Consider the following 24,703-nt stretch of genomic DNA (forward strand, 5'->3'; position numbering starts at 1 on the left):
CTTTGCTTCCTGTTTCTCTGCTAATTATCCCCAAACATGCTTCCACTGCATCCATCCCCAACTAAGAAACATACCATGCTCCCTATGGATTACCATGCACCTTCTAATGTTCTCTGCTGGACTTTTGAGGCCCTCCACAATCTAGCCTGTCCCACACAGCCCAGCATGCTCTCATTCTCCATTACTCAATGTGCTTTGCTTTTTCCTCTTATCATGAGCAAGTCAGGGCCATTTCCAGGGCCAGTGGATATAGTTGTCCAGCTTGTGTACTGCCCCTGGCCCTGGACGTCATGCAAATCTGGTCATTTTTACTTCCATGATCTTCTTTTTTCCCCATTGCTTGTCTGAATTCTTCTCATCCTTCAAAACATCCCTTAGCCACAATGTCTTCCTAACTGTGCCAAGCTTCAATAGTCTCCTCTTCCTTTGAAGTTCTACAAGTCTTAGAACCTCTTCTCCCTAAAACAGTTCCTAATAAGAAAACCCTCCTGCTATGGAAGGAACGTTGTTGTTGTTATTTAGTTTCTAATTTGTGTCCAGCTTTTTTGCGACCTCATGGACTGTAGCCCATCAGGATCCTCTGTCCATGGAATTTCCCAGGCAAAAATACTGGAGTGGGTTGCCATCTCCTTCTCTAGGAGATCTTCCTGACCCAGGGATGGAACTCGTGGCTGCCGCATCTCCTGCACTGCAGGCTGATTCCCGGAGGGCATGTACTCCCACTTATCTTCCCACCCCAACAACAGAACACAGTAGGGCTTAGTGACTATTGAATAGTTTCCTCTCTTTTCAAATGTGATTATTTTTACTCTTCCAACTACTTTCTGAGTTCCTGGAGGTAATGAAGGCTACCATCCACATCTGTAGCTCACACAGTGCTGAGCACAGGAATAGTGTTTTATAACTATTGGCTCCGTGATTCCTGAGAATGATCTATAAATAAGGCAGAAAGATGGAAGAACATCAAATGTTGATATGCTTGTTAAGGAAAAATCAGCATCATTCTTAGTTTGAGCCCAGAGATATGTAATGTGAGCCAAAGGAGTGTGATTTTCAAGTAATAAGGCCTGTTCCAGGAAGTTGTTCACATTGCCCAGATAGAAAAAAGAATTAATTATTTTTCAGCACAAACAATAGTTGATTTCAAGCAAAGTATCTTCAATTACTTAGGATACTGAGTAGCTATTCAGGGTTATTTTAAAAACTAATTTATTTTTTATTGAAGGATAATTGCTTTACAGAATTTTGCTGTTTTCTCTCAAACCTCAACATGAATCAGCCATAGGTATACATATATCCCCTCCCTTTTGAAACTCATTCCCATCTCCCTTCCCATCCCACCCCTCTAGGTTGATACAGAGCCCCAGTTTGAGTTTCATGAGACAGACAGCAAATTCCTGTTGGCTATCTATTTTAAATATGGTAATGTAAGATTGGAGAAGGCAATGGCAACCCACTTCAGTGTTCTTGCCTGGAGAATCCCAGGGATGGCAGAGCCTGGTGGGCTGCCATCTATGGGGTCGCACAGAGTCAGACACGACTGAAGCGACTTAGCAGCAGCAGCAATGTAAGTTTCCGTGTTACTCTTTCCATAGATCTCACCCTCTCCTCCCCTCTCCCCACGTCTATAAGTCTATTCTCTATGTCTCTTTCTCCATTGTTACCCTGTAAATAAATTCTTCAGTACCTTTTTTCTAGATCCTATATAGAATATGGCCTTTATCTTTCTCTTTCTGACTCACTTCACTCTGTATAATAGCTTCTAGGTTCACTCACCTCATTAGAACTGACTCAAATGTGTTCTTTTTTATGGCTGAGTAATATTCCATTGTGTATATATACAACAACTTCTTTATCCATTCGTCAGTCAAAGGACATCTAGGTTGCTTCCATATTCTAAGTATTGTAAATAGTGCTGCAATGAACAATGGGATACATGTGTCTCTTTCAATTTTGGTTTCCTCAGGGTATATGCCTAGGAGTGGGATTGCTGGATCATATGGTGGTTTTATTCCTAGTTTTTAAAGGAATCTCCATACCATCTTCCATAGTGGCTATATCAACTTACATTCTCACCAATAGTGCAAGAGTGTTCCCTTTTCTCCACACCTTTTCCAGCATTTATTGTTTGTAGACTTTTTGATGAGGGCCATTCTGACTGGTGTAAGGTGATACCTCATTGTGGTTTTGATTTGCATTTCTCTAATAATGAGGGATGTTGAGCATCTTTTCATGTGTTTGTTAGCCATCTGTATGTCTTCTTTGGAGAAATGTCTGTATAGGTGTTTTTCCAACTTTTTGATTGGGTTGTTTGTTTTTCTGGTATTGAGTTGTATGAGCTGCTTGTATATTTTGGAAATTAATCCTTGGTCAGTTGTTTCATTTGCTATTATTTTCTCCCATTCTGAGGGTTGTCTTTTCACCTTGCTTATACTTTCCTTTGTTGTGCAAAAGCTTTTAAGTTTAATAAGGTTTAAAAAACTTGTTTACTTTTGTTTTTATTTCCATTTCTCTAGGAGGTGGGTCATAGAGGATCTTGCTTTGATTTATGTCATTGAGTGTGCTGCCCATGTTTTCCTCAAAGAGTTTTATAGTTTTTGGTCTTACATTTGGCCTTTAATCCATTTTGAGTTTATCTTTGTGTATGGTGTTAGGAAGTGTTTTAATTTCATTCTTTTACATGTCCAGTTTTCCCAGCACCATTTATTGAAGAGGCTGTCTTTGCCCCATTGTGTATTTTTGCCTCCTTTGTCAAAAATAAGGTACCCATAGGTGCATGGGTTTATTTCTGGGCTTTCTGTCTTGTTCCATTGGTCTATATTTCTGTTTTTGTGCCAGTATCACACTGTCTCGATGACTGTAGCTTTGTAGTATAACCTGAAGTCAGGGAGGTTGATTCCTCTAGCTTCATTCTTCTTTCTCAAGATTCCTTTGGCTATTCAGAGTCTTTTGTGTTTCCATATGAATTGTGAATTTTTTTTTAATTCTGTGAAAAATGCCATTGGTAATTTGATAGGGCTTGCATTAAACCTGTAGATTGCATTTGGTAGGATAGTCATTTTCACAGTATTGATTCTTTCTACACAGGAACATGGCATATCTCTCCATCTGTTTGTGTTATTTTTGACTTCTTTCATTAGTGTCTTATAATTTTCTGTGTACAGTTGTTTTGTCTCCTTAGGTAAGTTTATTTCTAGGTATTTAATTATTTTTGTTGCAATGGTGAATGGGATTGATTCCTTAATTGCTCTTTCTGATTTTTCATTGTTAGTATATAGAAATGCAAATGATTTCTGTGTATTGATTCCGTATCTTGCAACTTTGCTAAATTCACTGATTAGCTCTAGTAATGTTCTGATACTATCTTCAGGGTTTTCTATGGACAGTATTATGTCATCTGCAAACAATGAGAACTTTACTTCTTTTTCTCTGATCTGGATTCCTTTATTACTTTTTCTTCTCTGATTGCTGTAGCTAGGACTTCCTGAACTATGTTGAATAATAGTGGTGAAAGTGGACACCCTTGTTTTGTTTCTGATCTTAGGGGGAATGCTTTCACTTTTTCACCATTGAGAATAATGTTTGCTGTTGGCTTATCATACATGGCCTTTATTATGTTGAGGTAGGTTATCCAGGGTTATTAATAAACAAACTAACAGACAGAAACACTAGAAAAGCAATATCTCTGTCCTCTTGTTAGAGACTGAAAGTTTATGAGGACTACCTATTGTCATGGCAGAAAATTATTCTAAATACATATCCAATAGTAACTACAAAGAGTCATAAATTCTCTAGTAAATGCTCCAGAAAACAGGCACAAAATTCCGTCATACCATTTGTCTTTTTCTTCTTACAGAGGATCTGTGCTGCCTTTGAAAGAAAAATGCAAAATTGAAGCAGAAAGTAAAGCATTATGCCTGCAAATGTCTTCTTTGCTGTCTCCTCTTCTAGCATTTTCCCTCTCATACCTGGCCCTGTGATGGTTGTCGCTTCTTTGTGGTATTTTTAGGATGTAAGCATCAACAGAAATGTTGGGTTTCCACTTGTTTTGCCCCTTCCCAGACTGCCTTTGACCCTTCCCAAAACCTCTTGGCTAGCAGATACTGGGCTACCTGATGACCACCAGTGTGGATTGTGAACTTGTGTTCATTTTCAGGTTTATATCTTGTGGTAGTGGTGCTGGGTGTTGGAGGGAGATCCATTTGTACCAGATATGGGTCCACTAATGAAGGAGAAACGCTTTATATTCTGGTGGGCATCGTAATTAATGCCACAGGTGTAAATGGGGCAGCTTGCATCTGTCTTCATCTGTGGTCTGTATATACACACTCACATTTAGAAATTTAGGCTCAACCCAAGTACCACGGGTCTTAGAAATTTTGTGATTAGGTTACCTATTTTGAAGAGGGGTCACAGCAACCCACTCCAGTATTGTTTCCTGGAAACTCCTGTGGACAGAGGAGCCTGGCGGGCTACAGTCCAAAGGGTCGCACAGAGTCAGACACGACAAAAACAACTTGGCAGGCACACATGCACCTATTTTGAAGATCTGATGACACCTATGTCTCTTTCATCAGAGAAGTACACAGGCATTTTTCATATGACTTCAAGAAGTTCCCAGCCCTTTTTAAATCTCTGTAGCTCAGATTGAAGAGTAATAAAGATATCCTCTCACAAGCCTATGCTCCTGACTGTGCCTTCATTATTCTATGTACTTTACCCTTACTCTCTCATGTTTTCTCCACAGGGATCTAATGAGGCAGGTTGTTCCTCATTTTGCAAATGAAGGAACTGAGACCAAAGATGTAGCTTGTTCAGCTTCTGCCAGTGCTTCCAAGTCTTTCCAATGATTTCATGGACTCTTGAGTTCATCTTCTCTTCTGATGTCTATACCATAAACAGAGGTCTAAAACTATCTTGTCCATACAGCTTGAGAAGAGCTATTAAGACTTTATAAACATTAAGGCCTGTTGATCCTCTGAGTCTCCCTTGAAAATAAATACGACATTCCATTGTTACCATTGTGAATGGTATCTGCAAACATATTTCAAATCAACATATTCGAAAAGTGAAACGGTATCAGTTTTGATCTGAAATCATAAGGCTACAGTTGCCTGTAATGCCCACCACACAGAGAACAACACTGTAAGTGAGGGGGAATTTACATGGTATTTAGAAAGAATGACATCAGCCAAAGAGGAGCCAAGGATAACAAATATGCATGTAACTCAGTGGACCGTAACCAAAACTGGCTCATCCTGAATTGAGTGGAGAATGGAGTCATGTTCTTTCAGCCTTGACAGTGGAGGTTTTGATATTTCATCAGGAATAAACAAGAACTTTATGACTAACAGCTTTTCCTACTTCTAAATCAATAGACATAAAACAGCACCTGCAGATAAAAGATTTTGTTAGCAGCTCTGCTTATAAATTCTTACCCCTGCAAGCATCTCCTCCTCAAGCTCTCTTTTTCCCTCCTAAGAGACCAAGTCATAGGGAGAGAACCAGATGAGTGTCACATTTTCATTTTCTAAGAAAGTTCTTCATTGCTGTTCTTATCAAGATTACTACCACTTTTAAGTAAATGTATTTAGAAATAAAGATTGATATGTCATAGTGTTCCTCTTTATTAGGGCTTGACTTCAGACTTTAGAAAAATTAACTGGGGGGATTGGCCAGAAGACATTCACAAAGTTTGTGGCCTTGTAAAAATGTGTGCAAATTTCATATTACAGTCAATCACACACACTTGCATGTATGTATGTGTGGAGATTGTTTTTTCTTTCTTTCTTTCTTTTTTTTTTTTTTTTTTGACTGCATGGCTTGCAGTCAGTCTAAGTTTTAACAGTGTAAGTTCCCTGACCAGGGATCAAACCTGGGCACTTGGCAGGGAAAGCATGGTGTCCTGGTTAGGACTTCAGGGAGTTACCTGGAGATAATTTTGATTGAGTGGTCTTTGTGGAATTTTTTAAGTTAGATCAGTTTTAAATATAAAATAGATGAAATTTATTAATGACAAAAACATATATAACTGTTTGCTCAGTGTTTTCATAGGCATTATTTACTTTAGCCTTCATAACCACCCCACAGACCAGGTTTTATTATTCCCTCTTTTATGGATAAGGAAACAGGCTCAAAGAGGTGAAGTGCTTGTTGAATGTCACAGAGCTAATAAATCAATAAATGTGGGACATGGCCTGGGTTTTTGATTCCACGTTCAATGTTTGTTCTCCTCCCCCACAGCTGTATTCAGAATAGAGAAGTTATGAGGAAGTTATGTTTCAGTGGTTGGCAGTAAAGTAGGTGCTTCAGGAATAACATGTCTAAAGATTTGGGGTTTGTCTAGAAAGGGGATTATGTGGGGAGAGTTGGTGAAAATCACATGTAGACCACCATCTGTTTACCAGGTCATGAGGCTTCCCATATTATTATATGTTAATATCTCACCTGGGATTGATCAACAGTCACGTGGAGAGCTGTACTTTAAGAGGTATCTCACTGGGTTAGATTTTACATGAAGATCTTGTCTAATATTCTCAACAACCTGGTAGTCTTAAAAATTCACAGAACAGATCATGGAGGCTCAGAGAGGCCAAGTAATTTAAGGCCTCTAGAAGGTGGAAAAATCTGAGTTCAAACTCAGGCTCATCTGATTCCAAAGTATAGATCCTCTGTTCCACCATCCAGATACCTCTAGTAGCCACCTTTGTGGAAAACCCCAGTTCTGTGTCAGGCTGAAAGTGGTGTTAATTTAGCAAAGGTAGCTGGAAAGTGGGAGGGCAGAACACTTTCTTTACCCTGTTCCCATCTCCCTACTTTCTTTCTTTTTTCCTTTCTTTCTCCTTCCTTCCTTCTTTCCTTTCTCTCTCTCTCTCTCTTTTTTTTTTCTTTTCTTTTTCTCCAGTCATGCTGCACAGCTTCTGAGATCTTGGTTCGTTGAGTAGGAATGGAACCTTTGCCCCCTTTGCTGGGAGCTCGGATCCCTAACTCCAGGACCACCAGTGAAGTCCCTCCCTCCTTTCTTATTATCAGAGACTTATTTTTTTCTGACTGAGTTTTGGTCTTGGGACCCCTTTACACCTTTAAATTATTGAAGGTCTTGAAGAGATTTTCTTTTCCTGTGGGTCATGCCTGTAGATACTTACAATTTTATTTATTTTTTAATTTATTTATTTTAATTGGAGTCTAATTACTATACAATACTGTAGTGGTATTTGCCATACATTGACATGAATCAGCCATGGGTTTACATGTGTTCCCCATCCTGAACCTCCCCTCCCTCCTCCCTCCCCATCCCATCCCTCTGGGTCGTCCCAGTGCACAAGCCCTGAGCACCCTGTCTCTTGCATTGAACCTGGGCTGGCTATCTGATTCAAAATTGAAAAGAGCAAATTTTTAATATATATATATATATATATATATTTAATAAGCTGATTATATGTTAATGGGCTTCCCTGGTGGCTCAGGTAAAGTGTCTGCCTGCAATGCTGGAAACCCAGGTTTGATCCCTGGGTCGGGAAGATCCCCTGGAGAAGGAAATGACAACCTACTCCAGTACTCTTGCCTGGAAAATTAAATGGACAGAGGTGCCTGGTAGGCTACAGTCCTTGGGGTCACAAAGAGTCAGACACGACTGAGCAACTTCACTTTTTTCATATTTGTTAATAGAAATATGCTTTCTGAAAAATAATGGTTTTCCAAAACAAAGCAATGTATAGTGAAAAGAATGGCCTTATTTATATTTTTGTCAGTTTCCTTGATGTAGCTTAGTAGAAGCTGCTGGAATCTCTTCTCTGTTCTTGCATTCTGTCTGTTGCAGTATCATGTGGCTGTAGCCTCTGGAAAACACCAGTGTATCCTCTTGAGAAAATGACAACACAAGAGACAAATAACATTTTGGAATTATTAAGAGAATAGTTTTGACCTTATGACAGTCCCTGAAGGGTATTGAGGATTCCCAGAGTTCCCCAGGCCACACTTTGAGAACTGCTGCTCTATATAACCACCTCACTATTCACTAGGGACGGTGAAAAATCCCAGTGTTTGGTCAGATGAAGCATTCCAGGTCACTGAATCCAACCATGCATCTGATAAAATAAAGTTCCATGAAGTCTACTCATTTTGCAAGGGTAAGAATGCTAGAGAAGGAAATGGCGCTCCACTCCAGTATTCTTGCATGGAGAATCCCTATAGAGAAAGGAGCCTGGTGGGCTGCAGTTCATGAGGTCACAAAGTGTCAGACATGACTGAGTGACTCACACACACACACACACACACACACACACACACACACACACATGGACTATTGAAGTTCAACATGGATTTAAATGGATAGAAAAGTCTTTATTATGTTGAGAAGAAATTTTACTCTGCAGTTTCTATGTTCAGGTTTATCTCTGTTTAGAATGAATTCAATTTCTCCTCTGTATATTCCAGGTACATACATGAAAACAACAGCCTGGTCCCTTGCTGTCATTTTCTTCAGAAGACCTACTTTATGTTTAAGGACTTAAGAGACCTTCCTGCTCTGAGTGTTCTCTAGCCCCACATCTCTGTATTCTCATCCAGATCTTCAAATGCCAATATGAACTCATATGATGTTGCCAAAATACACTCAGGCAGATTTTCTCATGGTTTACTCTGTGTTTGGCTTAGATCAGGGCTACAAATGCTTCACATCCAGTGACGGGAAGAAACATATTGTCAAAGGTCTCTGTCTTCTGGTTGGGCATGATCTCTGACACCCTATTTACTTTCCCACTCCTTCTGCCATTCTGGTCCAGGCTCTGCTTTCTCCAAGGCATCATCTCATCTGTCCCTTCTCTTTCACCCCTACAGAAAGGCAGTGCTCTAGGTATAGTGCTTTGAAGTTTGCAAACAGCTTTATAAATATCATCTCATTTAATTAGCATGGAAACTCTGCACAGAATGTTGTTGTTGTTCAGTCACTAAGTTGTGTCTGACTCTTTGCAAACCCATGGCCTGCAGCATGCCAGGCTTCCCTGTCCTTCACCATCTCCCAGAGTTTGCTCAAACTCATGTCCATTGAGTCAGTGATACTATCTAACCATCTTATCCTCTGCTGCCTGCTTCTTCTTTTACCTCCAGTCTTTCCCAGCATCAGGGTCTTCTCTAATGAATAGGCTCTTCACATCAGGTGGCCAAAGTGTTTGAATTCAACTTCAGCATCAGTCCTTCTAATGAATATTCAAGGTTGATTTTCTTTAGGATTGACTGGTTTGATCTTCTTGCAGTCCAAAGGGACTCTCAAGAGTCTTCCCCAACATCACAGTTGAAAAGCATCAGTTCTTTGGAACTCAGCCTTCTTTATGGTCCAACTCTCACATTCGTATATGACTAATGGAAAAACCACAACTTTGACTAGATGGACCTTTGTCAGCAAAGTGATGTCTCTGCTTTTTAATACACCATCTATGCACAGAATGCACAGATGTGAATAGTATAAGGAAAACACAGAAGTTTCTGTTAACGTGATTTTATGGATTACCATGCTAATACTTCATGCCTGGGATTCTGTAACCTGTTTTGCTGGCTGCCCAGCTTTCAGGGTCTCCTTATTATAAAGCACTCACATACTGATGCTAAAATCATCTTTCTTCCCTGCTTATCTGAACATGGCACAAGCTGGAGTCCATTTATAGCCTCCAACACTCTTGGGGTAATGTATTTCCCTGAAACCTTTGAGACTGCATCTGCTAAGACCTCTGACTGACTTTCCTCAACCTAGGATGACTGTGTTTGGCTAGGCAGAGTTTTGTTTATCCATTTGTTCATCCATCCAGCATTCATTCATGTATGCATTTTGTAACATAGCATCTATGATGTGCTAGGCACTGCAATGGACAGTATAGGGGAATACAAATATAAGTTATCTCTGCCCTACAAGATTTTACAACCTCATCTAGGTCTTATATGCACAAGTGGTTCTAGTGGTAAAGTACCTGCATGACATTGCAGGAGATGTGAGAGACATGGGTTCAATCCCTGGGCTGGGACGGTCCCCTGGAGAAGGGCATGGCAACACACTCCAGTATCCTTGCCTAGAGAATCACATGGACAGAGAAGCCTGGTGGCTACAGTCCATGGGGTCGCAAAGAGTTGGATATGACTGTAGCAATTTAGCACGCACACACACAGGCATTTCAAATACAAGACTAACTGTGATAAGAAAGGTGGTGAAAATAGACTCATAGTGGTAGGTAAACTCTGAGGTTTACCTGAGGAAGAATTAATCCCAATGGGCAAAGCATGCAAGACCTGCAGGAGGGGTACTGTTGAATCTGTGCCAGGACAAGTAGATTCCATAAGCAGAATGGGGAGATGGGACAAGACTGATTCATGGAACTAAAGAGCCTCTTGATGAAAGTGAAAGAGGAGAGTTGACTTAAAGCTCAACATTCAGAAAACTAAGACCATGGCATCTGGTCCCATCACTTCATGGCAAATAGATGGGGAAACAGTGGAAACAGTGGCTGACTTTATTTTTGGGGGCTCTAAAATTGCTGCAGATGGTGACTGCTGCCATGAAATTAAAAGACACTGGCTCCATGGAAGAAAAGTTATGACCAAGCTAGACAGCATATTAAAAAGCAGAGCCATTACTTTGCCAACAAAGGTCCATCTAGTCAAGGCTATGGTTTTTCCAGTAGTCATGTATGGATGTGAGAGTTGGACTATAAAGAAAGTTGAGTGCCGAAGAATTGATGCTTTTGAACTGTGGTGTTGGAGAAGATTCTTGAGAGTCCCTTGGACTGCAAGGAGATCGAACCAGTCCATCCTAAAAGAGATCAGTCCTGGGTGTTCACTGGAATTGCTGATGTTGAAGCTGAAACTCCAATACTTTGGCCACCTGATTGAGGGCAGGAGGAGAAGGAGATGACAGAGGATGAGGTGATGAGGTGGTTGGATGGCATCACCAACTCAATGGACATGAGTTTGAGTAAATTGCAGGAGTTGGTGATGGACAGGGAGACCTGGGGTGCTGCAGTTCATGGGGTTGCAAAGAGTCAGAGACAACTGAGCAACTGAACTGAACTGAACTGAAATGCCAGAGTTACCTTTCTGGTATCCCACTTTCCCTCACTGCAAATAGGCAATGAAGCTTTCTTAACATTTGTGTTTACATAAACTTTAGCTTTAATGATTTAATTCTCCTAAGTAAAAATCAGATCTGATTTCCTCAGTGGTTTTGTTTGACCTGTGCAGTTAGCATACACAGAATTTCCTTTTCAGGGGCGGCGGCCGAGAGTCCCAGGTTGTGATGGTGCAGGAGCAGCCGAGAGGAGCTACCCCACGTCCGAGGTCAGGAATGGCGGCCGAGAGGAGCAACCCCATGTCCAAGGAGCAGTGGTTGCATGGGTGCAGGAATGCCGAGAGGAGCTACTCCACGTTCAATGTCAAGAGGGGCGGCCGTGAGGAGATACCCCTCGTCCAAGGTAAGAGAAACCCAAGTAAGATGGTAGGTGTTGCGAGAGGCATCAGAGGGCAGACACACTGAAACCATAATCACAGAAAACTAGTCAATCTAATCACATGGACCACAGCCTTGTCTAACTCAACGAAACTAAGCCATGCCGTGTGGGGCCACCCAAGACAGGTGGGTCATGGTGGAGAGGTCTGACAGAATGTGGTCCACTGGAGAAGGGAATGGCAAGCCACTTCAGTATTCTTGCCTTGAGAACCCCATGAAAAGTATGAAAAGGCAAAATGACAAAGAGGAACTCCCCAGGTTGGTAGGTGCCCAATATGCTACTGGAGATTAGTGGAGAAATAACGCCAGAAAGAATGAAGGGATGGAGCCAAAGCAAAAACAATACCCAGTTGTGGGTGTGACTGGTGATAGAAGCAAGGTCCGATGCTGTAAAGATCAATATTGTATAGGAACCTGGAATGTCAGGTTCATGAATCAAGGCAAATTGGAAGTGGTCAAACAGGAGATGGCAAGAGTGAACGTTGACATTCTAGGAATCAGCGAACTAAAATGGACTGGACTGGGTGAATTTAACTCAGATGACCATTATATCTACTACTGTGGGCAAGAATCCCTTAAAGAAATGGAGTAGCCATCATGGTCAACAAGAGTCTGAAATGCAGTAATTGGATGCAATCTCAAAAACGACAGAATGATCTCTGTTCATTTCCAAGGCAAACCATTCAATGTCACAGTAATCCAAGTCTATGCCCCAACCAGTAATGCTGAAGAAGCTGAAGTTGAACGGTTCTATGAAGAACTACAAGAACTTTTAGAACTAACACCCCAAAAATATGTCCTTTTCATTATAGGGGACAGGAATGCAAAAGTAGGAAGTCAAGAAACACCTGGGGTAATGGGAAAATTTGCCCTTGGAATACGGAATGAAGCAGGGCAAAGGCTAATAGAGTTTGCCAAGAGAACGCACTGGTCATAGCAAACACCCTCTTCCAATAAAACAAGAGAAGACTCTACACATGGACATCACCAGATGGTCAACACCGAAATCAGATTGATATTCTTTGCAGCCAAAGATGGAGAAGCTCTACACAGTAAGCAAAAACAAGACTGGGAGCTGACTGTAGCTCTGATCATGAACTCCTTATTGCCAAATTCAGACTTAAATTGAAGAAAATAGGGAAAACCACTAGACCATTCAGGTATGACCTAAATCAAATCCCTAATGCTTATACAGTGGAAGTGAGAAATAGATTTAAGGGACTAGATCTGATAGATAGAGTGCCTGATGAACTATGGATGGAGGTTCGTGACATTGTACAGGAGACAGGGATCAAGAACATCCCCATGGAAAAGAAATGCAAAAAATCAAAATTGCTGTCTGGGGAGGCCTTACAAATAGCTGTGAAAAGAAGAGAAGTGAAAAGCAAAGGAAAAAAAGGAAAGATATACCCATTTGAATGCAGAGTTCCAAAGAATAGCAAGGAGAGATAAGAAAGCCTTCCTCAGCAATCAATGCAAAGAAATAGAGGAAAACAACAGAATAGGAAAGACTAGAGATCTCTTCAAGAATATTAGAGATCAAAAACAAAAATAACCCCATTAAAAAAAAAAAAAATGAGCAGAGGACCTGAAGGGACATTTTTCCAAAGAAGACATGCAGATGGCCAACAGGCATATGAAAAGATGCTCAACATCACTAATCATCAGGGAAATGCAATTCAAAAACACAATGAGATATCACCTCACATCTGTCAGAGTACCTATCATCAAAAGGACAACAAACAACAAGTGCTGGTGAGGATTCAGAGAAAAGGGAATCCTCCAGTACCCTTGGTTAAAGTTATAATAACCACAGCCACTATGGAAAAGAGTATGGAGGTCCTCAAAAAATTAAAAATAGAACTACCATATTATCCAGGAATTTCACATGTGGTTATTTACCCAAAGTAAACAAAAGCCCTAACTGGAAAAGATAGGCACCCCTATGTTCACTGCCACACTATTTATAATAGCCAAGATATGGAAGTATGTGAAATGTTCACTGAAGGATGACTGGATCAAGAAGATGGGGTATATACATTTAATGAAAGATTACTCAGCCATCCAAAAAAATGAATTCTTACCATTGGCGACAACATGGATGGATCTAGAGGGTATTATGCTAAGTGAAATAAGTTAGAGAAAGACATACTGAATGATCTAACTTACATGTGGAATCTAAAAACCAAGACAAAATGAAAGTAGACAAAGATACAGAGAATAAACAAGGGATGGGGGGTGGCACAAAACATGTGAACAAGCTTAAGAGGTATAGCCTCCAGTTATAAAATAAATAAGCCACGAGGATGTCATATACAGCATAAGGCATGTGGTCAATAACACTGTAATAACTTCATATGGGAACAGATGGTAACTAGACTTACAGTCTGGAGAAGGCAATAGCAACCCACTCCAGTACTCTTGCCTGGAAAATCCCATGGACGGAGGAGCCTGGAAGGCTGCAGTCCATAGGGTTGCTAAGAGTCGGACATAACTGAGCGACTTCACTTTCACTTTTCACTTTCACGCATTGGAGAAGGAAATGGCAACCCACTCCAGTGTTCTTGCCTGGAGAATCCCAGGGATGGGGAAGCCTGGTTGGCTGCTGTCTATGGGGTTGCACAGAGTCAGACACGACTGAAGTAACTTAGCAGTAGCAGCAGACTTACAGTCATCATTTTCCAATGTATGCAAATACCAATCAGTAGGTGGTACACCTGAAACTAATATCCTGTTTATGTCAACTATATTTCAGTTTAAAAAAAGAGATAGAGGGGATATCTTTTCCTCCACAGGCACCAAGGAATGGTCATGTCAGGACATAGAGGGAAGGTGGCTGTCTACCGGCCAGGAATAGAGCTCTCCCCAGAAACTAAATATGCTGGCACCTTGATCTTGCACTTCTCAGCCTCCAAAACCGTGAGATGATACATTTCTATTATGTAAGCCACCAGGTCTATGGTATTTTTTTTTATGGTAGCCTGAACAAACTAATACATTTTTCACCTGTTTTTCTCATACTTTCAAACCCTTTCCAACCCCTTTGATGGGAAGGTTCAACAACCACAAAGGTGCTTCCAGAGCCAAAGGAGGGAAAACAGTTGAAAATTATGGGTTTTCAATGTTGGAAAATTTGACAATCTTACCCCAATTAAAAAAACAAAAAACTGGCCACGCACTTATGAAATGTGTTTGGAATGTCACAAGGAGAGCTAATGCAGTATTAGAACCAAAGAAGGGCTAATAAAGTATACCTTATTTGAAGTAACCACATTCAGAATAATTAGAGTAAATATGTATTTTGGCAAGGTACACCACAACATCATCCGAGGCATGGGGAAACACAAGCCTCTACGCAGATGAACACTCCAGATCTATTTACACAGAAACCCTGGGTAATCCTCCTCACAGACTGCCTGGCTGCCCTCATGGTGTCAGTATCCTGTGCAGTGAAAAAGTAACTGTCCAAGGATAACAGGAATACAATTTGACCTACCTTCCCCTAGACTCCTGCAAAGTCTCTAATTCTGATTTTTGTGTTTATTTGGCTATCACATTTTTGGGACACATTTCCTCGCTTTCTTTGCAGGTAACCCTGTATTCCACACATTAAGGTCATTTTTGGGTAATTCCTAAACTTCCCTGGTCATTTGACCTAAAGATGTCCTATTACTGCTCAGCTAATCCTCAAAACATCCTTCTTAGGTCGATCATGTACAGTCATCTCTATGTGGGAAGAATTCTCAGGGGTGGAGGAACACAGCCTAGAAAGGCAAAGACTCCATGTCAGTTCAGATGCTTTCTTGCCCAAAGGAAGCCATACCAAACCCAGTGTTTCTCCCTAACTCTCAAGTTTCACAAACCAATCTTTCAAGAGCTGAAAGTCCCCCAGTGAGATCTTTTAAGGCATACGACTAAGACTTCTTCTTACATTACAGACCAAAATATCTACCTTGTGATACCTTCTCCTTAAAGTCTCCTTAAGATTTTTAAAAGCTAAGTAAAACACCCCCAAAGGTGCCCAAGGCCCCAGTGAGCAGGGACACCCGACAAGTCAGCAAGGCCTGCTGAGTGACTTATGAGAGATCCCAGGCTGTCCTGCTTTTCTTCATCACAAAGCATGCCTGACCTGCTTGGGCCATTAGATAAACTTAGAACCCAACTAGGGACACTCGTCCACCAGGAAATCCTGCGGAACACACCAGCAGGAAGTCAATACGTAAGACTCTGGTGGCGTCGCCAAGAACTAAGTGCTGATGACTGGGGAGCCCAGGAGCTAGAGCTCGCCCCAGACCTTCAACTCGCGTCTGTCCTTAGGCCGTGGCAGTCGCCAGAGCCAGTGTTGGTGACAAAGCTTAGTGCTCGGCGATGCTCCCAGAATCTTAAATACTGACTTCCTGCTGATGTGTTCCCTAGGATTTCCTGGTGGAGGAGTGTCCCTAGTTGGGTTCTAAGCCAGTGTCGATGCCCAAAGTTGCAACGAGGCGTCCGACAGCAGTGCACACGTCTCCTGCCTCCTGCAAACTAAGGTCTCACGCGTGGGGCATTGGGCTCCCTGTCCCAACAGGGCCGGTCTTTAGGCACCGGACACCTGCAGCTCCTCCTCTGGGGACAGGCAAACTGCCCTTCTTTGGGCGATGCTCACTGTCCTGCAGCGAGAGTCCAGGTGCGCTAAGTCAGATGCATCTAGGGGAGAGGAAAAAAAAAAAAAAAAAAACGCTGCTCCGCGGGGGGTCACCCTAGGACCCCGCCTTCCCGGGTCCCTCTTCTGCCTAGGCCTGCACAAGGGCTTGGCCCCCGACACCTTCCCAACTTCCAGATGACCACCTCGGCCTCCCCGGAGGGTGAGCGCGGGCTCCACGCGCGCCTCCCACGGCCACTCGGGCCGCGCAGTACCCGGCCACTCACCCGGCCACTCCCCCGGCCCCCAGCGGCGCGGCGCTTCCTCCGCAGGGTGAGCAGCGCCTGCAGGTCCCACATCCATGGCCGCGGAGGCACCATCTGCTCGCGCCCCAGCTCACACGGGCTGGGGCTGCGGCGCAGGGCGCCGTCCGCCGCAGCCACGGCCGCCACGCCGGCCAGGGCCGGGCTCTCGCACGGCGGCTGCATCTTGACAAAGCCCACTGCCGTCCTCATGCCCTGAAAGCGTCTGTGGCGCTGGCGACTCTTCCCCAGGCTCGCCTGGGCGCTGTCGGCGCCTTCACCAGGTAGCAAGAGTACGCGATCCCGGATCTGGCGCGGGGCGCGAAGCCAGCCACTGCCCATTGGCGCGCGCCTCTGCCCCGCCCCGCCCCGCGAAAGTGCGCCTGGCCCCGCCTCCGCCACACCACGCCCTGCTCAGCCCCGGCCCCGCCCCGCCCCGCCCTCGCTGCAGCACTCCTCTGCTTGTTGACTGGGCCCATTCCCTACTCCCTTGTAGGCAAAAACGTTTCGCTTCACCCTCCTTTTCCTGTATGCCAGGCTTGACCTGAACTTCGACAGAGTGAGATAGGAAGTGGGGAACACCACCCTGCCTGGGAGCACAAGGCGTTTTTTTTTTTTTTTTTTCTTCCCTTCACAGCCTCGTCCCAAATCACTATTCCCAGAAATGGGTTTCCCGGAAAAACTTCAAAATAGGCTCTATATTCTGCTACAAGTCAAACATCACTAAACTAGAATTGACCCCACTCTGTCCTCTCTTCAGCACATGCATAATTTTTTTGATATTTAAATTTATTTACTTTAATTAGAGGCTAATTACTTTACAATGTTGTATTGGTTTTGCCATACATACATGAATCTGCCACGGGTGTACACGTGTTCCCCATCCTGAACCCCCCTCCCACCTCCCTCCCCATACCATCCCTCTGGGTCATCCCAGTGCACCAGCCTCAAGCTTCCTGTATCCTGCATTGAACCTGGACTGGCGATTCGTTTCTTATATGATATTATACATGTTTCAATGCCATTCTCCCAAATCATCCCCCCTCCCTCTCCTACAGAGTCCAAAAGACTGTTATATACACCTGTGTCTCTTTTGCTGTCTCGCATACAGGGTTTTCATTACCATCTTTCTAAATTCCATATATATGCGTTAGTATACTGTATTGGTGTTTTTCTTTCTGGCTTACTTCACACTGTATAATTGGCTCCAGTTTCATCCATCTCATTAGAACTGATTCAAATGTATTCTTTTTAATGGCTGAGTAATACTCCATTGTGTATATGTACCACTGATGAACTATGGAATGAGGTTTGTGACATTGTACAGGAGACAGGGATCAAGACCATCCCCATGGAAAAGAAATGCAAAAAAGCAAAATGGCTGTCTGGGGAGGCCTTACAAATAGCTGTGAAAAGAAGAGAAGCCAAAAGCAAAAGAGAAAAGGAAAGATATAAGCATCTGAATGCAGAGTTCCAAAGAATAGCAAGAAGAGATAAGAAAGCCTTCCTCAGTGATCAATGCAAAAAAATAGAGGAAAACAACAGAATGGGAAAGACTAGAGATCTCTTCAAGAAAATTAGAGATACCAAGGGAACATTTCATTCAAAGATGGGCTCGATAAAGGACAGGAATGGTATGGACCTAACAGAAGCAGAAGATAACAAAAGAGGTGGCAAGAATACACAGAAGAACTGTACAAAAAAGATCTTCATGACCCAGATAATCACGATGGTGTGATCACTCACCTAGAACCAGACATCCTGGGATGTGAAGTCAAGTGGGCCTTAGAAAGCATCACTACAAACAAAGCTAGTGGAGGTGATGGAATTCCAGTTGACCTATTTCAAATCCTGAAACATGATGCTGTGAAAGTGCTGCACTCAATATGCCAGCAAATTTGGAAAACTCAGCAGTGGCCACAGGACTGGAAAAGGTCAGTTTTCATTCCAATCCCAAAGAAAGGCAATGACAAAGAATGTTCAAACTACCGCACAATTGCACTCATCTCACATGCTTGTAAAGTAATGCTCAAAATTCTCTAAGCCAGGCTTCAGCAATACGTGAACCGTGAACTTCCTGATGTTCAAGCTGGTTTTAGAAAAGGCAGAAGAACCAGAGATCAAATTGCCAACATCTGCTGGATCATCGAAAAAGCAAGAGAGTTCCAGAAAAACATCTATTTTTGCTTTATTGACTATGCCAAAGCCTTTGACTGTGTGGATCACAATAGACTGTGGGAAATTCTGAAAGAGATGGGAATACCAGACCACCTGATCTGCCTCTTGAGAAATTTGTATGCAGGTCAGGAAGCAACAGTTCGAACTGCACATGGAACAACAGACTGGTTCCAAATAGGAAAAGGAGTACATCAAGGCTGTATATTGTCACCCTGCTTCTTTAACTTGTATGCAGAGTACATCATGAGAAATGCAGGACTGGAAGAAACACAAGCTGGAATCAAGATTGCCGGGAGAAATATCAATAACCTCAGATATGCAAATGACACCACCCTTATGGCAGAAAGTGAAGAGGAACTAAAAAGCCTCTTGAAAGTGAAAGTGGAGAGTGAAAAAGTTGGCTTAAAGCTCAACATTCAGAAAACGAAGATCATGGCATCTGGCCCCATCACTTCATGGGAAATAGATGGGGAAACAGTGGAAACAGTGTCAGACTTTATTATTTTGGGCTCCAAAATCACTGCAGATGGTGACTGCAGCCATGAAATTAAAAGATGCTTACTCCTTGGAAGCAAAGTTATGTCCACCCTAGATAGCATATTAAAAAGCAGAGACATTACTTTGCCAACAAAGGTCCGCCTAGTCAAGGGTATGGTTTTTCCTGTGGTCATGTATGGATGTGAGAGTTGGACTGTGAAGAAGGCTGAGCACCGAAGAATTGATGCTTTTGAACTGTGGTGTTGGAGAAGACTCTTGAGAGTCCCTTGGACTGCAAGGAGATCCAACCAGTCCATTCTGAAGGAGATCAGCCCTGGGATTTCTTTGGAAGGAATGATGCTAAAGCTGAAACTCCAGTACTTTGGCCACCTCATGCAAAGAGTTGACTCATTGGAAAATTCTGATGCTGGGAGGAGTTGGGGGCAGGAGGAGAAGGGGACAACAGAGGATGAGATGGCTGGATGGCATCATGGACTCGATGGACGTGAGTCTCAGTGAACTCCGGGAGTTGTTGATGGACAGGGAGGCCTGGCGTGCTGTGATTCATGGGGTCCCAAAGAGTTGGACACGACTGAACGACTGAACTGAACTGAACCACAGCTTTCTTATCCATTCATCTGCTGATGGACATCTAGGTTATTTCCATGTCCTGGCTATTATAAACAGTGCTGTGATGAACATTAGGGTACATGTGTCTCTTTCAATTCTCATTTCCTCGGTGTGTATGCCCAGCAGTGTGATTGCTGGGGCATATGGCAGTTCTATTTCCAGTTTTTTAAGGAATCTCCACACTGTTCTCCATAGTGGCTGTACTAGTTTGCATTCCCATCAACAGTACCACATTCATAATTAAAGTCTAAAACTTTTGTTCATTATGATAGGTGCTGGGCAAAGTAGATGCAAATCTGGTGACCTGGAGGTGATTCTCTGTAAACAAGTTGAAATCTGACTTTACCTGAAAGCCTGATGCATGTGATGAATGTGCTTTTCTGGAACTCTCTTCCTTTTTCCATGATCCAGCGGATGTTGGCAATTTGATCTCTGGTTCATCTACCTTTTCTAAAACCAGCTTGAACATATGGAAGTTCATGGTTCAGGTATTGCTGAAGCCTGGCTTGGAGAATTTTGAGCATTACTTTACAAGCATGTGAGATGAGTGCAATTGTGCGGTAGTTTGAGTATTCTTTGTCATTGCCTTTCTTTGGGATTGGAATGAAAACTGACCTTTTCCAGTCCTGTGGCCACTGCTGAGTTTTCCAAATTTGCTGGCATATTGAGTGCAGCACTTTCACAGCATCATGTTTCAGGATTTGAAATAGGTCAACTGGAATTCCATCACCTCCACTAGCTTTGTTTGTAGTGATGCTTTCTAAGGCCCACTTGACTTCACATCCCAGGATGTCTGGTTCTAGGTGAGTGATCACACCATCGTGATTATCTGGGTCGTGAAGATCTTTTTTGTACAGTTCTTCTGTGTATTCTTGCCACCTCTTCTTGATATCTTCTGCTTCTGTTAGGTCCATACCATTCCCGTCCTTTATTGAACCCATCTTTGCATGAAATGTTCCCTTAGTATCAATAAAGATTTTAAGCCTCACTTGGAGAATTTTGACCATTAATTTTCTTGGTGTGAATTTAGTGCAGTTGTACAGTAGTTTGAGCATTCTTTGGAATTCCCCTTCTTTAGGATTGGGAGGTAAACTGACCACAGGACTGGGAAATGTCAGTTTTCAATGGATTATTACTCAGTCATAAAAGGAACACATTGAGTCAGTTCTAATGGGGTGGATGAATTTAGAGCCTATTATACAGAGTGAAGTAAGTCACAAGGCATAAGATAAATGTTGTATACTAACGTATATATACGGAATCTAGAAGGATGGTACCGAAGATTTTACTTGCAGGGCTGCAAATGAGAAAAAGACATAGAGCACAGAAAAATGGACATGGGGAGAAGGAAGGAGAGGGTGAGATGTATGGAGAGAGTAACATGGAAACTTACATTACCATATGTAAAACAGAGAGCCAACAGGAATTTGCTGAAAGTCTGAGAAAACTCAAACAGGGGCTCTGAATCAACCTACAGGGGTGGAATGGGGAGGGAGATGTGAGGGAGGTTCAAGAGGGAAGGATATATATATATATATATATATATATATATATATATATATGTATATATATACACCTATTGCTGATTCAAGTTGAGGTTTGAGAGTAAACAACAAAATTCTTTAAAGCCATTATATTAAAAATGTAATTACATTTTAGTTAAAAGCCATTAAATTAAAAAAATTAAAATTATCAAATTAAAAATTAAGTTTTAAAAGAAATAAATTTAAAAAATTAAAAAAAAAAACAGCCAAAATGACTCAGATGTCCATCAACTGTTGATCAAATAATTAAAACATGATGCAATATTACTCAGCCATCAAATGAATGGAGTTCTGATACATGCTATAACATGCTATAGCTCTGAAGTGATTATGTTAATTAAAACAAGCCAGGCACAAAAGCCTGCTTGTTGCATTATTCTGTTCATGTGAATGAATATGTCCCAGATTATGTAATTCTCTAGACAGAACAGAGAGGAGTGGATGTCAGGGTCCAGATGAAAAAGGAAATGGAAAATGTCTGACAACTGGGCGGTATTTCCCTTTGGAGTGATGAAAATATTCTCGAATGAGGGAATGGCTATGGTTATGCAACCTATGAAGAAATTACAAATCAATGAATCATACAATTTAACTGGTAAATTCATGGTACATGAACAACATGCCAATAAATATTTTTCTTAAAAAAAAAAAAAAAAAAAAACTACTGAACTTAGCTTCTATGTCCAGGAAAATCATCCTTCAAAAATAAAGGAGAAGTAGATATTCTCATAGGAACAAAAAATTGGGGATTTCATTCTCAGCAGATATCTGGTATGTAAGATATGTGAAAAGCAGTTATTTACACAGAATAAGATGATATTAAGGAGAAACTATGAGTTAAGAAAGAAAGAGTGTTATAAAAAATAAATGAAGGCAAAATAAAATGAAGGATTTTTCTTATTATTAATTGTTAAAAGATAAATGCTTGTTTGGGCTTTTCCATCTTTACACTGATTATAAATCTTCATAATTAAAGTGGGTTTCTTGTAGACAACATATATTTTGGCTCAGTGGTAAAGAATCCACCTGCAATGCAGGAGTCTTGGCAGATGTGAATTCCATCTCTGGGTCAGGAAGATCCCCTGGAGAAGAGCTTAGCAACCCACTCCAGTATTCTTGCCTGGAGAATCCCTGTGGAGAAAGGAGCCTGGTGCGCTTACCTGGTGCACTTACAGTCCATGGGTTGAACACGACTGAGCAACTAAATAACAACACATTTCCTAACAGAAACTCTGAAGCTACTAGAAATATATGAGAAAACCCTCAGCCTAAACAAAGTGACACAAAAAGCTTAGACAGTAGACCTAAATTATAATAAAAACCTAGAGAGTAGAGCTGAATTGTAAGAGGTTTATGGCAGTAAAAGTCTCTCAACAGTACTGTAAACCATCTGTTTCACACTCGAGAGAGGAGTAATTTTTAACACCCACTCAATAGAACAAATTTCTAGTTACATTCATAAATGAAAGAGAATAATAATGGTTGTAAAAGCATAAGAAGAAATATCTGTGAAAGATACAGTTTAAGTAGCCCAAAATAATGTTATTTTATTTTCTTTGGTTGATAGTATCAAAATAACTGACAATTAAGATGTTTTATGTTCCAATATAAGAAGACTTTGTACTTTTCAAGCTAAGAAAGTTTGTACTTTGCAGCGCATATTTTGTTTCACTAATTTAGACATAAATAAAAGTACATTGTGTGCCTTTGCCTTGACAATGACCTGTACTCAGAAGTCTATAATGAAAAAAACGAAAGATCACACAAACAGATGGAGAGACAAACCATGTTCTCGGATGGGAAGAATCAATATTGTGAAAATTACTATACTACCCAAAGCAATCCGCAGATTCAGTACAATTCTTATGGAAATACAATACCATTTTTCACAGAATTAGAACTTTTTTTTTTTTTTTTTTTTTACAATTTGTATAGAAACACAAAAGATCCCAATTAGTCAAAGCAATCTTGAGAAATAGAAACAAGGCTGGAGGAATCAGGCTCCCTGATGTCGGACTATAATCTATAACTACTGTAATCAATAGAGTATGATATGGCACAAAAACACCAATATAGATCAATGGTGTGAGAAGGAAAGCTCAGAGATAAATCTATATGCCTATGGTCACCTAATCTATAACAAAGAAGGCTAGAACATACACAATGGAGTAAAGACAGTGTCTTCAATAAGTTGTTCCAGGAAAACTGGACACCTACATGCAAAAAGAATACTACCTGACATTATGTACAAAAATAAACTCAAAATGAATCAAAGATTTAATGTAAGACCAGGCACTATAAAACTCTTAGAGGAAAACAGGAAAAACACTCTTTGACATAAATCACAGATCTTTTTTGAGCCATCTCATAGACTAATGGAAATAAAAACAAACAAATGGGACATAATTAAACTTCAAGACTTTTGCAAAAACAACAAAAAAAAGAAACTGTAAACAAAATTAAAATACACCTCTCAGAATGAGAGAAATTATTTGCAAATAAAGTAACAAAGGATTCATCTTCAAAGTACAAAAAAGCTCATGGAGCCCAATATCAAAAAAACAATCAACTGAATGAAAAAATGGCCAAAGACATGCCCGGTGGTCCACTGGTTAAGAATCCCACTGCCAATGCAGGGGACATGAGTTTGATCCCTCCTCTGCGAAGATTCCACATGCCAAGGGGCAACTAAGCCCATGTACCACAACTACTGAGCCCACACACTACAACAACTCAAACCTGCATGCCCTAGAGCCCCTGCTCTGCAACAAGAGAAGCCACCACAATGAGAACTCCTCATACTGCAACTAGAGAGTAGCCCCCACTCACCACAACTAGAGAAAAGTGCAAGCACAGAAAGGAAGACACAGTCCAGCCAAAAATAAATAAATATTTTTAAAATGAGCAGAAGATCTAAATAGACATTTATCCAAAGAAGACATACAGATGGCCAAGAGGTACATGAAAAGATGCTTGATATCCCTAATAGAGAAATGCAAATCAAAACTACAATGAGGTATCATGTCATACCAGTCATAATGGTCACCATCAAAAAGTTTACAAATAACAAAGCTGGAGAGGATGTGTAGAAAAGGGAACACTCCTACACTGTAAGTGGGGATGTAAGTTGGTGAAGCCACTATAGACAACTATGGAAGTTCCTCAGAAGAGTAAAACTAGAATTATCATCTGATTTAGAAATTCCATTCCTGGGCACGCTGCTGCTGCTGCTGCTAAGTCGCTTCAGTCGTGTCTGACTCTGTGCGACCCCATAGATGGCAGCCAACCAGGATCCTCCAACCCTGGGATTCTCCAAGCAAGAATACTGGAGTGGGTTGCCATTTCCTTCTCCATACCTGGACATAAACCCAGACGAAACTGTAATCTCATAAGATACAGGCACTCCAATGTTCATAGCAGCACTATTCACAATAGCCAAAATATAAAAACATCCTAAATG

General features: G+C 41.5%; 1 protein-coding gene across 1 annotated transcript in view; it reads right to left on the reverse strand.

The window, feature by feature from the left end:
• Nucleotides 1-16,756, reverse strand: part of LOC113888154 — a 49,637-nt gene extending 32,881 nt beyond the window's left edge. The window contains exon 1 of the mRNA XM_027535451.1: nt 16,400-16,756. Within this exon, the coding sequence (XP_027391252.1) occupies nt 16,400-16,756 (357 nt within the window). The remainder of the gene's footprint in view (nt 1-16,399) is intronic.
• Between the last annotated feature and the right edge of the window lie 7,947 nt (nt 16,757-24,703).

The sequence above is a fragment of the Bos indicus x Bos taurus genome, chromosome X (assembly GCF_003369695.1).
Source record: "Bos indicus x Bos taurus breed Angus x Brahman F1 hybrid chromosome X, Bos_hybrid_MaternalHap_v2.0, whole genome shotgun sequence".
In the NCBI taxonomy this organism is placed as follows: Eukaryota; Metazoa; Chordata; class Mammalia; order Artiodactyla; family Bovidae; genus Bos; species Bos indicus x Bos taurus.